The following is a 13576-nucleotide window of genomic DNA, read 5'->3' as shown; positions in this document are numbered from 1 at the left end:
AAATTTTGTATGAATTTATTTAAATAGATATAATTCAAGTTATCAAATTTTAAATTTTGATATTTGCATTAAAGTATTTGTTTAATAATTTAAATGGGATATTATTTAATTTTCAGTTCGGTAATAAATTTGTAGCTTTTTTATTTAAATAGGATATTAAATTTTTGGTTGAAAATGTTTTGTCCAAGTAAATAAAAAGCTTGTTTGAATGAGTTTTTATGATATATTTTGTTTTCAAACGATATTTTTTTAAAGAGTTTTGCTAACTTGTACTCTAATAAGCATACTATAAAAAAATGTTTTATAAAAGTTAATATAAAAATTAATTTTTTTACGTTTTCAATACATTACATATATTAAAAGTATTAAAAAATTTCTATTATTATATTTTAAAATATGTCTTTAGGACAGAAGTTAGTTAATTTTTTTAAAAAGATTTTATTAAAGAGTAAAAGTAATTTTATATTTGGTTATCTCATGTAAAAATATTTTTTATCTAATAATTATATTTAGGTACAATAAAATAAAAATATTATTTATTTATTTATTATGTTAAAAATATTATTTTTAAGTAAAAAATAAAAATATATATAAATTATAACTTCTAAAATTTTTTATTTTTTTAATACCTTTATTTTATTATTAAACATTTTTCTGACACACTAAAAAATAAACTCAATAGCTTTTACACACACAAAATCGAAGGCCCAATTGACCAAAAGAGATAAATAGCTTGTTCTTACATACTACCCTAACTATTTTATTTTGAATTTATTATTAATTTATTATTACAATTATTCTTCGATTTTTGTTTTTGTTTCTATTTTTATTCTTATCATATTATGTGGCCCATAATTATTTTCTGACCAAACTTTGTATTCCCAACCCATACCCAATAACAACAAAAACCAACAAAAACATGTGTCACATTAACAAATAATAACTTCTTAATGCTTTCATATTACGGGATTCCATACCATAATTAATCCATTCAAATTCCTGCCACCACTGCTATTTTCCAGTCTATGTCTACTACTGCACCAACAACTATAACACGTGTCGAGATAACTTCCTTTCAGCAAGTGCTGAAAAAAATTTGCTTCAGCACCGTAGTCTAACCCGTTGGGCTTTTTATGTTTGGAAAAGTGTGATCAAAGTGTTCAATAGTTTGAAAGAGGGTTTTTTTTGTGTGTAGTGCTGTGGTACTTTGGATTAATCCTTGTGTTTATGATCAATGGTGTCTTTTAGATAAGTTTGTGGACTTAATTGTTTCTGATTTGTTAACGATGTTGCTGATTGGTTGACTAAATCTGGAGCAAGAAGTGATTCAGCTCATATTTTCTGGATCAAGCTTGGTGTACACTTGGAGCAAATCCTAGTGTAGGATGCTATCGGTTCTAGCTAGTTTAGCTTGACTTGTGTTTTATTTTTTTGTCTTTTGATCTTTTCTGTCACAAAAAAAAAATGGTGAAACTTATAATGTAAAATCATCTCGAGTGGATAATTTATTCCAATTTCTATTTATGATTTATTTGTCATAAAAAATAATTTCACATTAGTTTTTTTTATTACAAATAATAAATAAAAATTCAAAATATTTATCTCTTCTCCATTAGAAAGAATTAAGTTTAGTTTTTATTGTGGTCTCAATTAAATAAAATTACTAAAATTAATATAGTTATAATTTTTTTATAATAATATTATTAAAATTTGTAAATTAAAAAAATTACTATTATAAAAAATTAATATTCAAAAAAATTTTATAATTTCATAAATAATAATAATACATAATATATAATTCGAGTTTAAACTAATTTACAACATTATTTAATAAAAAACGGTTTATAGTTAATGACACGTATCGTGAAGTTACCATATATATATTCAAAAAAAAAATTCATTTCTCCATTTTATCTTTGCCTTTTTATTTTTGTAAAATTGGTATATGTGTTTAATAAAAAAAAAAAAATCATTTCTCCACTTAATCTTTGCCCTTGTTTTTTTCTTTACCTTTTGAATGCATTAACCAAAAAGGTTCAATATAGTGCAAGATAAGGGGATACATGGCCAATAAACTTTAACTTACATAGTATATCTTTCTCTCCCCATTTCAAAGGTCACGGGTTTAAATCCTGAAAATTGCAATCAAAAAAAATATCTAATAAGTTCTTTTATCTTTCTTTTGATCCTTTGAATTACTCATCTATATGTTACATATGATTTTCATTTTTCAATTCGCATCGGAAACTATTTAGAAGTTCGAATCCGGGTCTCAACGTTAGGTTTCAACTTATTCTGGAGTTTTATTATTTTTTTTAATTCAACTTATTCTGGAGTTATTAATGCCTGAAGGGGAAGACTCTTCCAGCTTGTTAATTCTAAATACTTTCAAATTTTCTTGTCCAAAAAAAAAAATGCCTTAGTATGGTGCGAAATTTAGGATGTTTTAGTGTATGTTTTTATTTTTTATTTTTTTATTAGATTATTTATTTTTTAAATTTTATAAAAAAGTAAAAACAAGAAGTAAAAATAAAAAATAAAAAATAAATTTTATCATTTTTATTTAAAAAAATATATATTAAAAATAAAAACGTAAATCAAACACAGTTATATCTCAGTTTTATTATGTCTTTTTTGTAGATGTAGAATATCTGTTTGTATTTAAAATATATGTAGTTATATTTTAAGTGATTTATTATGTCTTTCTCTAGCTAGATGTAGAATATTTGTTTGTATTTAAAATATAGTATTTGTATTTTAAGTGAAAATATCTAGTAGAATAAAAAATGTGACTATAAAAAAGTATTGAATAAATTTTTGAAATAAATTACGAGATGTTAGGGGAATAGATTCTTTAATTTTTTTTCTTTCAATTATGTTGTCAAATTTTTATCATATATTTTTTTAAATAAACTAAAAATAAATATATAAAAATATTAAATGACAAAAATAAATAAAATAATTAAAAAATTTTTGAAAAAATTTAAAAATTTAAATACAGTCAATTTCATATAAATTTGATAATTAAAAATTATTAGTTAAAAATTTAGTCAAATTATTTAAATTATTTAACTACTTTCAACTATCAACTATTAAATACATGTAAAGTTGCTTGTAGTTGAGTTTTCACCCTTATTTTTACTAGCTTGAGGCTTCTTGTAATTTATGATTTGTCTTTATTCTTTTTCCTTCTCCGTCGAAACACACGAAATGAGAAGGGGAAATGATGCTAGTCTTTGGAGTCTCTGGCTCGGAGTCCGCCACAACACTCAAACAGATACCCACCACAAACATGCAAACGTCGTCGTTCATTTTATTCTATCTATTTTCTTCAAACTCCTTAAGGCTCTCGATTTTTCTCGAACCTCTGTGTACTGCTCCGTTTAAATGGCTTCTTCTATATCCCTTCTTTCCCCTTCTCTCCGATTACACCTCACTAACACTACTCTCCTTGCTCCGTTCCCTTACTATCACCGTGAGTCTCAATCTCTTTAATGCCTGCGTTCTTATTATTTTGTAGCAAAATTAGTTGCTGATTTTGTGGGATGCGTGTTTTCTTTTTTATATTTGAAGGAAGCAAATGTGAAATGAGCAGGGGGAGTTTTGCGCTGAAAGGGATTGTGGCTTCCGGTGTTTCATCCATGGCTTCCACTTTGACTGCAGAAGCACAGCCATCTCAAGGTTAGTACTTAGTAGCCAGTACTTCCAGAAAACAATTTGAGGATTAGGGATAGAAAAGAGAAAATCAAAGAGAAATAAATGTCTTAAGACATTTCACAATTTGCATATTCACTCCCCTATTACAATTTCTGATACTCCTGTTTATATTACTTCTAGTTGTATTTAATATTCAAACCTATTTCTATTGGCCCAATTGTACTCAACATAGCCTGATTGTATTCATTACATAATTCAGCAAAGAAAGGGCAAGTAGTTCCTTGACCATTCGCAAGGAGAGACATGTTTTCAATTGTGAAAGAGCTATATGCAATTTTGGGTCCTTGCCAGAAAAATGATCAGTGGCCTATTTGTCCTTTATTTGTACTTCGGCTAAGATAGTTAATTCTTGGTTGTGCTAGTTTCTCTTGAATGTATTTTTGAGACAGGAATTTTGAGTCAGGTGTTGGAAGATTGCCGTACAAACCTGAAGGGTACAATTATTGGACTTGGAGGGGTCATAAGATACACTACGTAGTGCAAGGGGAAGGCTCTCCTATTGTCCTAATCCATGGTTTTGGGGCTTCTGCATTTCATTGGAGGTCTTTATTTTATTTTTATCCCTTTATTTACAGGGTTTTCTTAAAATAATAATAATAAAAGCTAATCAAGTAGGCCCTTGCAAATGGCATAATGCATTGTGTGAGAGCTGTTATCTAGTGAAGATAAGAAGTCCTTAAAACCATAGCAGAAATTGAGGCGGGAGTAGTCTATGAAGCATGTATACATTAGCTAAGTGAGGTGTTTGTGTATCTAAAAAGACACTCGTACAACACAAGCTAAATGCAAACGTCTTGTTAATATTGATAGTAGTAAATACTGATAGTTTGATAATGATCTACTATGGTATGGAAATGGAAACTACACACAAGTATATTCTGTCATGTCTTGTCATTTTAAAAATTTGATGTGTCCATGTCGTATGAAGTGACACGTTGGTATCATGTTTTCCCTTCTCTCGGGTGTTTGGTATTTTTTCTGAAATAAAAAACAAAACAGTGATAGTACCAAGCTTTTCGAGAGGGTTGATTCTCTCCCAAGTCCCAAGTCTGATTCCCAACAAGTCTGAAATAGTCCCCTCGCAGCGTCTCCCACCTCCCTCAATACCCATTCATCTCTCCATGTAACACATTCCTCTTCATTCCATTACTCTGCTTTGTCGGCAGAGTTAGTTACAAACCTCCTAACCTAGTGGTGCAGTAACTTTTATTTCAGTCCCTAGTTTCTAATTGGTTGGGATGTTTCTTTCTTTGGTGGTTCACCCATCCATTTTACTACTTTCTTGCTTCCTTGTTCTTTGCTTAAATTGTACTTGCCAAAAGTTAGTCTCCTTGTGTTGGTAAAGTATTCACATATACGATTTCTGATACTGCCAACTTATTGATGCCATCACTTTAATGCTTTGTTTTAGGTTTAATTACTTTGTTAGTCCCTATAGTTTCACCAAATTTTTAATTAGGTTCCTATACTTTTTTTCTTTTCAATTGGATCCCTACAATACTTTTAATTTTGTAAGTAAGTTCTTTTCATGTTACTAGAATATTTTTCCCAAAATACAGACAGTCAAAGATCTAGTTAGGTTTTTAATTATGAATAGCTTCAATTTGCGAAGAAATATTTAGTTAATTACTTAATTCTAACATTTTTTACACTAAGAAGAACCTAATTATAAAATTAAAAGCAGTGTAAGGATCCAATTGAAAGAAAAAATAGTATAGGGACCTAATTGAAAATTTGGTAAAACTATAGGGTCCAACGGAGTAATTAAACCTTATTTTTATATAGAAGCCTTAGTGATCTTTTTTGTCCTTGTGAGTATGCATTGTAGGTTAGGTTACATTTTTTGTTGCAGTGGCTCCAAGTCAAATGAAAACAAAATTCTCCTTATTTGCACATCGGTTATTTAGGCACCATCTTTTTCATCGATAGATTAAATTGTGAACTTTACTCATATTATTTGTGCACTTTCTCAACCATTGGATTTAAGAGGTGACTAAAGTATACATTTGATTGCGTGTGTAAATAATAATTTTGTTTCTTATGTAGATAATCATATATTTGCTTTCAACATTTCTTTAGGTACAACATACCAGAATTGGCGAAAAGACACAAGGTTTACGCCTTAGACTTGCTTGGATTTGGCTGGAGTGACAAAGCACTTATCGAGTATGATGCTATGGTATGGAGGGATCAAGTGGTAGACTTCGTGAAGGAAATAGTTAAAGAACCATCCGTTTTAGTTGGAAATAGGTAAATGACTATAATACCTATATCTATTTTCTTTTGGTGGATTACGTCTAATTTTAAGAAGACATTTTGTTAATCATGTACTAGGTACCTCACTTTGAGAGATGCCCTCAAAAATTGAGTTTTTTTTCCCTCTTCAACACGGATAGTGCATGTCATTAATGAAAAACAAATTTGCATGATTATCATTAAAAACTTAGTTGTCAAGTACTATGTTATCAAATTAAGCTGCTCCTACATTTAACATTCTTTTCCTTCTGAATTGTCAAATTATTTGATGAGCTGTCCAGCATCTTAATTTACATGTTAATATGTTATGTTGTAGCTCATTATAAATTTTGTTTATCGAGGCAATATAATTTTTCTTCATACTTACTAAAAATAGAATGTACTGTAATTCTTATTTCAACTTTGATAAAATTTTCAGCCTTGGAGGATTCACTGCTTTGGTTTCAGCAGCTGCGTTACAGGAGCTTGTCAGTGGAGTTGTTCTACTAAACTCTGCCGGACAATTCGGGGACGGAAATAAGCAAAGTGAAAGTTCTAAAGAAACACCTCTAGCAAAGTTCGTCTTAAAACCCTTGAAGGAGGCTTTCCAGCGAGTAGTTCTTGGATTTCTTTTCTGGCAGGCAAAGCAACCTGCTCGAATTGTGTCAGTCTTGAAAAGTGTACGTTTATGAACTGGAGTTCTCTAACCCAATAAATAACCACTAACTGAAAACATTGAAACAATTGATGAAACTATTAAAAGAGATTAAGATTTTAATAGTCTGAATGCAGACATAATTCATATTAGGAGGTTACTATGTCTATTGATCCATGCAAATGACATCATCTAGTCTGAACCGCTTACGTGTTGTAAATATTGTTTTTGAGAGAATGGTTTGTCAATGCAGGTTTATGTAAATTCTTCAAATGTTGACGACTATCTAGTGGAATCTATTACAAGACCAGCTGCAGATCCCAATGCAGGAGAAGTTTATTATAGGTACATGATATTTGCAATTTATTCAATCTTTCTTTGTTATGAAATTTTAAGTTTAATTTACATCTTGGTATATATGGTAAGAACAAGCTGTCTCTGAGGTGTAACATGTATATTAGTATTGGTTTAACATCTTAATAGTGCTTATTAAGTAGTTATTTATATCTTAATTATTAATATATAAAATAAATATACTTTTGTAATGTTTTTATTATTGGTGAATGCTATCGTACTTAAAGTTATAGTGGCTATGGTAGCTATACAACTTTAGCAACGCTTAAAAAATGTTATTAAAATTAAAACAACACTTTCCATTTGAAAAACAAATGTAAAAAGTGTTAGGAATATGTAAAAAAAAAAAGTGTGATTTACTGATTTTAATTTTAGCAACACTTTCTAAGCAATGCTAAAGTTGTATAGCCATGATAGCCACTATAACCATAGACACCAGGCTCTATCTTTTTGGTTTGCATAATGGTTATAGAATAGAAAAATAATGAGATCACTGAAAACAGTTTTTTTTTTTTTAAGGGTAAAGCTGAAGAGAAAAAAAAGTCCGCATAGATAGTTTGTTAGTGGGAAAGTTAAGAGGGTAAAATTGAAGAGAAAAAAAAAAATTAGACATCAAGTACCTCCAATGTAGATTTTGTACAAAAGCTATACAACATTGCAGAAGAAAGGAATTTTTGGTGACTAAACCAAATAAATCAGTCTCTAGATGGAGTTATGATAGTTAGTTTATTCTCCTAGTTATTCCTCTTTATTTGTCTCTTCCCATAATGTGTTGATCAAAAGAGATCTAAGCATGAATGTGCCAAGGTAAAGCATGATTAACAACAAGGCGCAATGGTGTTGTTTGATCCATTTAGCTGATCTCACTTAGTGGGACGATACTTTGTTATTGTATTCGTATTTACTGCACCATCCGATTCGGTCATCCGCGTATTAATTCAAATCAATTGTTATCTACAGGTTAATGACACGCTTCATGACGAATCAGAGCAAGTATACACTAGATGCTGTCTTGAGCGAACTCTCTTGCCCCTTACTTCTGCTCTGGGGTGATCTTGATCCATGGGTTGGTCCCGCCAAAGCTAACCGAATCAAAGAGTTCTATCCGAAAACAACTCTCGTAAACTTGCAGGCTGGGCACTGCCCACATGACGAGATTCCGGAGCTCGTGAACAAGGCCTTACTAGATTGGTTGTCGACTCTCTATCCTGAAGAAGCATCCCTCCAGACAGTTTGAACATGTGAAAAGAAATTCACGAAGTTAATCAATCTTGACCAAGCTGAGGTTCAAGGTTCTCAGTGTCATTACATTTGTTGTATATAGTAAAAGCTGGTCAGGGGATAGGAGGGATAAAAATGAGAGAAAGAATTGAAATTTTTATCACCGGTTTTGCATATAGTTAGTAATAGTCACACATTTTTAAACATGTATGCAGTCATTTCTCTCAACTGCATTTTTCATTTCTTAATCAATATTGTTTTTGTATTATGTTGCCCCCTTCAATCACTAGCCAACAGATTTTTATGCTGGTTATTATTTCCTTCAATCCCCTTCTCATTGGATAATACAACTCATTTCTCCTTCAATTAGTTTGTTTTGTGTTGTATTTTGTATTTTTAAAAGTAATTTTAAATCACTTATTTTGTTAAATGTCTTAGAAATATAGGACCATTTGAGAGGATGAGTAGAACACTCTTAAAATTGGCATATTACAAAAAATAAAAAAATAAAAATATAATTGGCATATACTTAAATAAAGTTGATATATTTTGAAGAATAAAAATCAAAATTGGTCTCCACTAATATAAATTATATATCAAACGTTTGATCTCTAATAAATTTTTACCTTTTTATAAGTCTTTAAACAATACTCACATTGAACAGATTAGTTTTTACGTCATTTTAAAAAGGGGTTAATTTGTCTTAAAAGTATTATTTTTTAGAATTTGGTTGTCTTATAATAAACTTATTAGGAATTTATTTTTCCAACATGCATTGTTAAAAACTTGTTTGAAAGCTACAAAGGATTCAATGTGTCCAACCAAAATAATTCTCAAAGATTTTTAGTGAATAAAATTTTGTTTGAAACTAAAGTATCTTGTATCAAATTTTTTTGAGACCTCTTTAAGGTTTATTGTATTTTAAGAAAAAGAATACAGTAAAAGAAATTAAGAATTTATCTTGAATATTTCTAGTATCTTTACCTAAAATAAGAATGTAATTTTTTTGATAAATTATAATTTGGCTCCTTAGTTTGTAAAAACTAATTTTGATATTCACAGATGTTTATTTTGACGGTACTTAAGATTAATTATAATTAATTACTTATTACTTGCATTGTGTGTTTATTATAAGAAATTTTTTAAGTTATTCCCATGAAGAATTTATTCCTACAAATTAAATATGAAATTTATATTCCCATCTCAAAGAATGGATATTTAATGTTCCTATGTCAAGGAAATAAAAATTAAAATATAAAACTATTACATATAATATATCTCTCAATTATTATATTTCTTAACTTAAAGCTTTTTCTTTTATTGATGTTGGAAATATTTTTAAAATTGATCAGAATTCTCGCAAAATACAAACTACATGATAAAAAGGGAGCCACTCAAATAAAGACGTCTCAAACGTCTTTTTAAAGATGTTTTTTAATACTTAAAATATAATATATATAATCGATTAAATTGTGTTATTTTTATCAAAATTAGACTAAAAAAATTAATTTAACTGAAAAAATAGCAAATCAAATCTTGAACTGGTCTAAATTAATATTATTTTTATAGAAAATAACTACAATATTCTTATTATAAAAAGTGACTAAAATATTTCTATTATATATATTGAGAATCCTAAATTTTAGCCTTTTACTTTTCTTTTCTGCTGTCATAGGATTAGAATTTAGAGTTTTCAAAATATATATATATATATATATATATATATATAAAATAGGGTGAGAATTTCTCTCCACAAATTGATGAGAAAATTCTCTATATACTAAAGGGTCTTGCATGCATCACCATATTTGCGTAGGATGGCTAGGTATCCCACACATGAATCAACATTGGTCTTCAACTCTTCATGCACATGATTCGCTATATTTCATGTCTATCCAAACACATGGCCAAACCTTGAAGCCTTATCTTCCTTAAAACACTCTATATTCACAAAACACCGTCCATTTATAGTCACAATGTTTTCTCCCGGAGCTAATTAATGTGTGCATATATATATATACCTCTAAGACGAATTATTTTCATTTCAAACAAAACAGCAAGGAATATATATAAATAGTAAAGAGAAGTTAAAGATGGCAGCCGCAACCACAAAGCTTTTCGTGTTGGTGTTGTTTCTAGCAATGTGTGTGGGCATGTGTAGACCATGGGGTGAGAAAGTGGCTGAAGGTACCAAAGAAACCGCCGTGGAAGCCAAGGATAGTGCCGCCGCCGCCGCCGAAAAGGCCAAGGAAAAGACTGAATCGGCTGCTACTTGGGCTTATGACAAAATCAAAAGGTACAACTACATTTGTTTCAAGAGCAGTTCCAAGCATACATTATTTTTATTTATAAGAGTTCAAAACTATATTGAAAAATAAGATTCAGTGGATATTGTTTTTCTAAAAAGTAAAACATGCATACAAGTCTTTCTGTTAGATTGTTTTTCGTTGAAAACGTTATAAGCTAGCACATGCCAAAGAAATTAGGGAGCCACTTAAATAAAGATGTTAAAAACGTCTTTTTCTAAAGATGTTTTTTAAAAATTAAAATTTAACACATATAATCAGTTAAATTATATTATTTTTATTAAAATTAGAGTGGACAAATCAGTTTAGCACAAAAATTAATAAATTAAATTTTGAATTGGTGTAAATTAATATTTTTTATAAAAAATTACTATAATATCCCTATTATAAAACACAACTAAAATATCTCTATTATATATATATATATATATATATATATATATATATATTAATTTTAAAAACTTTAAATTCTAACCTTATAACAATAGAGAAAAAGGTCTAGAATTTAGGATTTTCAAAATTAATATATATAATAAGAGTATTTTAATCATTTTATATAATAGGGGTATTGTAGTAATTTTTTATAAAAAATAATATTAATTTAGACATATTCAAAATTTGATTCACTATTCATTTATCAAATTAATTTTTCTGACCTAATTTTGATAAAAATAACATAATTTAAATTATTATATGTGTTAAATTTTAATTATTAAAAAATATCTTTAAAAAAAGACGTTTTCTGCGTCTTTATGGAAGCATCCCCCAAGAAATTATGATGTCATAATCTCAATTATCAACGCCAGTGTATGATATTAATTTAACAACGAGTTATAACTCAAATGGTACAGTCTCTCCATATCCATTCAAAAGTTGCGGGTTCGAGTATATAATTAAATGCACATCTAAAATTATTTTACACTGTTATTATATCAAAATTAATTTTTTAAAAATACTAATATTCCAACAATTTTAGTCGATGATCTCAATTATAATCAACGACTAAAATTACTGAAATATCGGTATTCCTACTATACCTGAAAATTTTCTAATTTGTATCATTATATTGTTGAATTATTTACAACTTTTGGGGCAGTGGTTTGAGAATGAAGAGTAATGAGGCACAAAAACAGCAGAACATACATGATGATCAAGTGCAGAAAAGGTTAAGCAGTGAAAAAGCCAAAATAGCACAGAACTCAAAGATTGAAGCTAAAGAAGCAGCCTCCAATGCCACGGAAAAAGTTAAATCTGCAGCATCGGGTGAGTGTCTTTAAGATCAAACAAGAAATTATGCCAAGAATTAATTATTATATATAAAACATCAAAGCCCTAATTAGAAGTTCAGTATTATTTATGGAAAAATTGATGAGTGTGTGTTGTGTAGATGCATCCCAGTACGAATTAAAAAATTAGGGCATAAGAAATTTTGGAACTCAAATTAGGGAAAGAAAGAAAATAAAGATAGCCTTAGTAATTAGGGCATCGCTGTAGTGTTGGATATTTTAGGACCGAATTTGGATTCTCTAAATTTTAGATTTTCACTTTAAAAGATAAAGTGGGATTTCTCACCATCGAATATTTTTTTTTATATTTTTTTTTGTTCCACTTATGAAATAAATGGTGATAGATCATATTTTACCTTCTAAAGTAAAATTAAAAATTTAGAGAATCCAAATCCTTTAGGACCCTATTATGTATTAAGTGTACATGTACAATCAATTTTATGTAAAGTTAATAATTAAAAAATTTAAATAATTTGATTAATTTAACTAATTTTATTTAATGGCTTTTAACTATCAATTTTACATAAAGTTAACTGTATCTGAATTTTTAACTAAGTGTATATGCAAAAAAATAAAAATCAATAACTTTAAAAAAATTATGGCAATTAGGACTGGTTGTAGCTTCAAAACAAGTACTTTAAATTTATAAATTTTTACATAATTGACTGATTTGGTCAATATTATTTGCACTTTTTTTGTAAGAGTAATGATCAATTATAAAATACTCAAGCAATTGAAATTATAAACATGATTGTTTTTTATGAACTTGAGACAAGTAAAAGAGCAAAGTAAATGGACATTTTGTAAAGAGTTGCATATATTAGATGGAGCTATTATTTTAATAACTCTAATTGCAGCTTGATAAAAATGTTTTTGTTGTAAGTACTATTCTTAAAATATTATTGGAGATGGAGCAACTTATTTATAAAAAGACATTGTTTATAGTGTTAGTAAAGTATTATTCTGATTTGAATTTATTTTGATCTTACATCTGATGGAAATTGTGGAAATGGCTAATATTCCTTTTTAAGCATCACATACAACAATGATTTTAAGAAGTTTTGAATTCAATGACATCTCATTTTGACACATCAAAGTTACTTTTTTGGCAGTTAATGATAATTGATGGTGCAATTTGATTTGTAATGTTAAACAATTTCAATAAAATGTTATCATTGTTAGTCTGTTAATTATGCGCTTAAAGACACCAACGCACGTCCACATGTCAGCTTTTCATTCGTTGGTCAACGTAACAATAGTTACAGCTAGCCATTAAAATTGTAGCCACCAAAGATACAACCAACTTGGTTATTAATGTTAAGAACAAAAAAAATTGCCGCTATTTTTAGTCAGATTTTATAATAAATTATCTTAAATCCTCAAAGAAGTGCCGATCACAATTTTAGGATCTTGAATCATTAAAGAAGTGCCGATCACAATTTCAGCAAAATTAATTGTAAGTTATAATTTTTAAAAATCATTTAAATTTTGTCATGAGTCCTTATAAATTTTTCTTTTCTTGAACATGAATTACTTCTTTTGAAGTTCTAACTACAAGATTATGAGATTGATGTGCCAAATTTTGTCAAAGATGTTGCAACATTTTTGAGTTATAGATGATATTAAAAGAAACATGAAAATAAAAATCTTATCACTTAGTTGACAGATAGATATACATTATTTTGATTATGAATTTTATGGTGTCTATAATAAATTTGAATATTTAATAATTATTTATTTTTATACTTTTAAAAGTAAATATTAATTTTTAATTTTTTTTAGTAAATTAGATAAATATTTTT

The 13576-nt window shown here is 28.2% G+C and overlaps 2 protein-coding genes across 2 annotated transcripts; both read left to right on the top strand.

Annotated features, from left to right (window-relative positions):
* The first annotated feature begins 3120 nt into the window (after positions 1-3120).
* On the top strand, positions 3121-8548 carry LOC112789298 (uncharacterized). The gene is made up of 7 exons (XM_025831146.3): positions 3121-3475; positions 3574-3681; positions 4121-4259; positions 5797-5967; positions 6392-6632; positions 6861-6952; positions 7922-8548. The coding sequence occupies exons 1-7, from the start codon at positions 3388-3390 to the stop codon at positions 8196-8198; spliced, it is 1116 nt and encodes a 371-aa protein (XP_025686931.1). The 5' UTR covers positions 3121-3387; the 3' UTR covers positions 8199-8548.
* A 1664-nt stretch (positions 8549-10212) lies between these two features.
* LOC112704573 (uncharacterized) lies at positions 10213-11904 on the top strand. Its single transcript, XM_072203512.1, has 3 exons — positions 10213-10478; positions 11585-11751; positions 11876-11904. The coding sequence occupies exons 1-3, from the start codon at positions 10276-10278 to the stop codon at positions 11902-11904; spliced, it is 399 nt and encodes a 132-aa protein (XP_072059613.1). The 5' UTR covers positions 10213-10275.
* The last annotated feature ends 1672 nt before the right edge of the window (positions 11905-13576 follow it).

Source organism: Arachis hypogaea, chromosome 1 (genome assembly GCF_003086295.3).
Source record: "Arachis hypogaea cultivar Tifrunner chromosome 1, arahy.Tifrunner.gnm2.J5K5, whole genome shotgun sequence".
In the NCBI taxonomy this organism is placed as follows: domain Eukaryota; kingdom Viridiplantae; phylum Streptophyta; class Magnoliopsida; order Fabales; family Fabaceae; genus Arachis; species Arachis hypogaea.
This window is presented reverse-complemented; position numbering and strand designations above follow the sequence as displayed.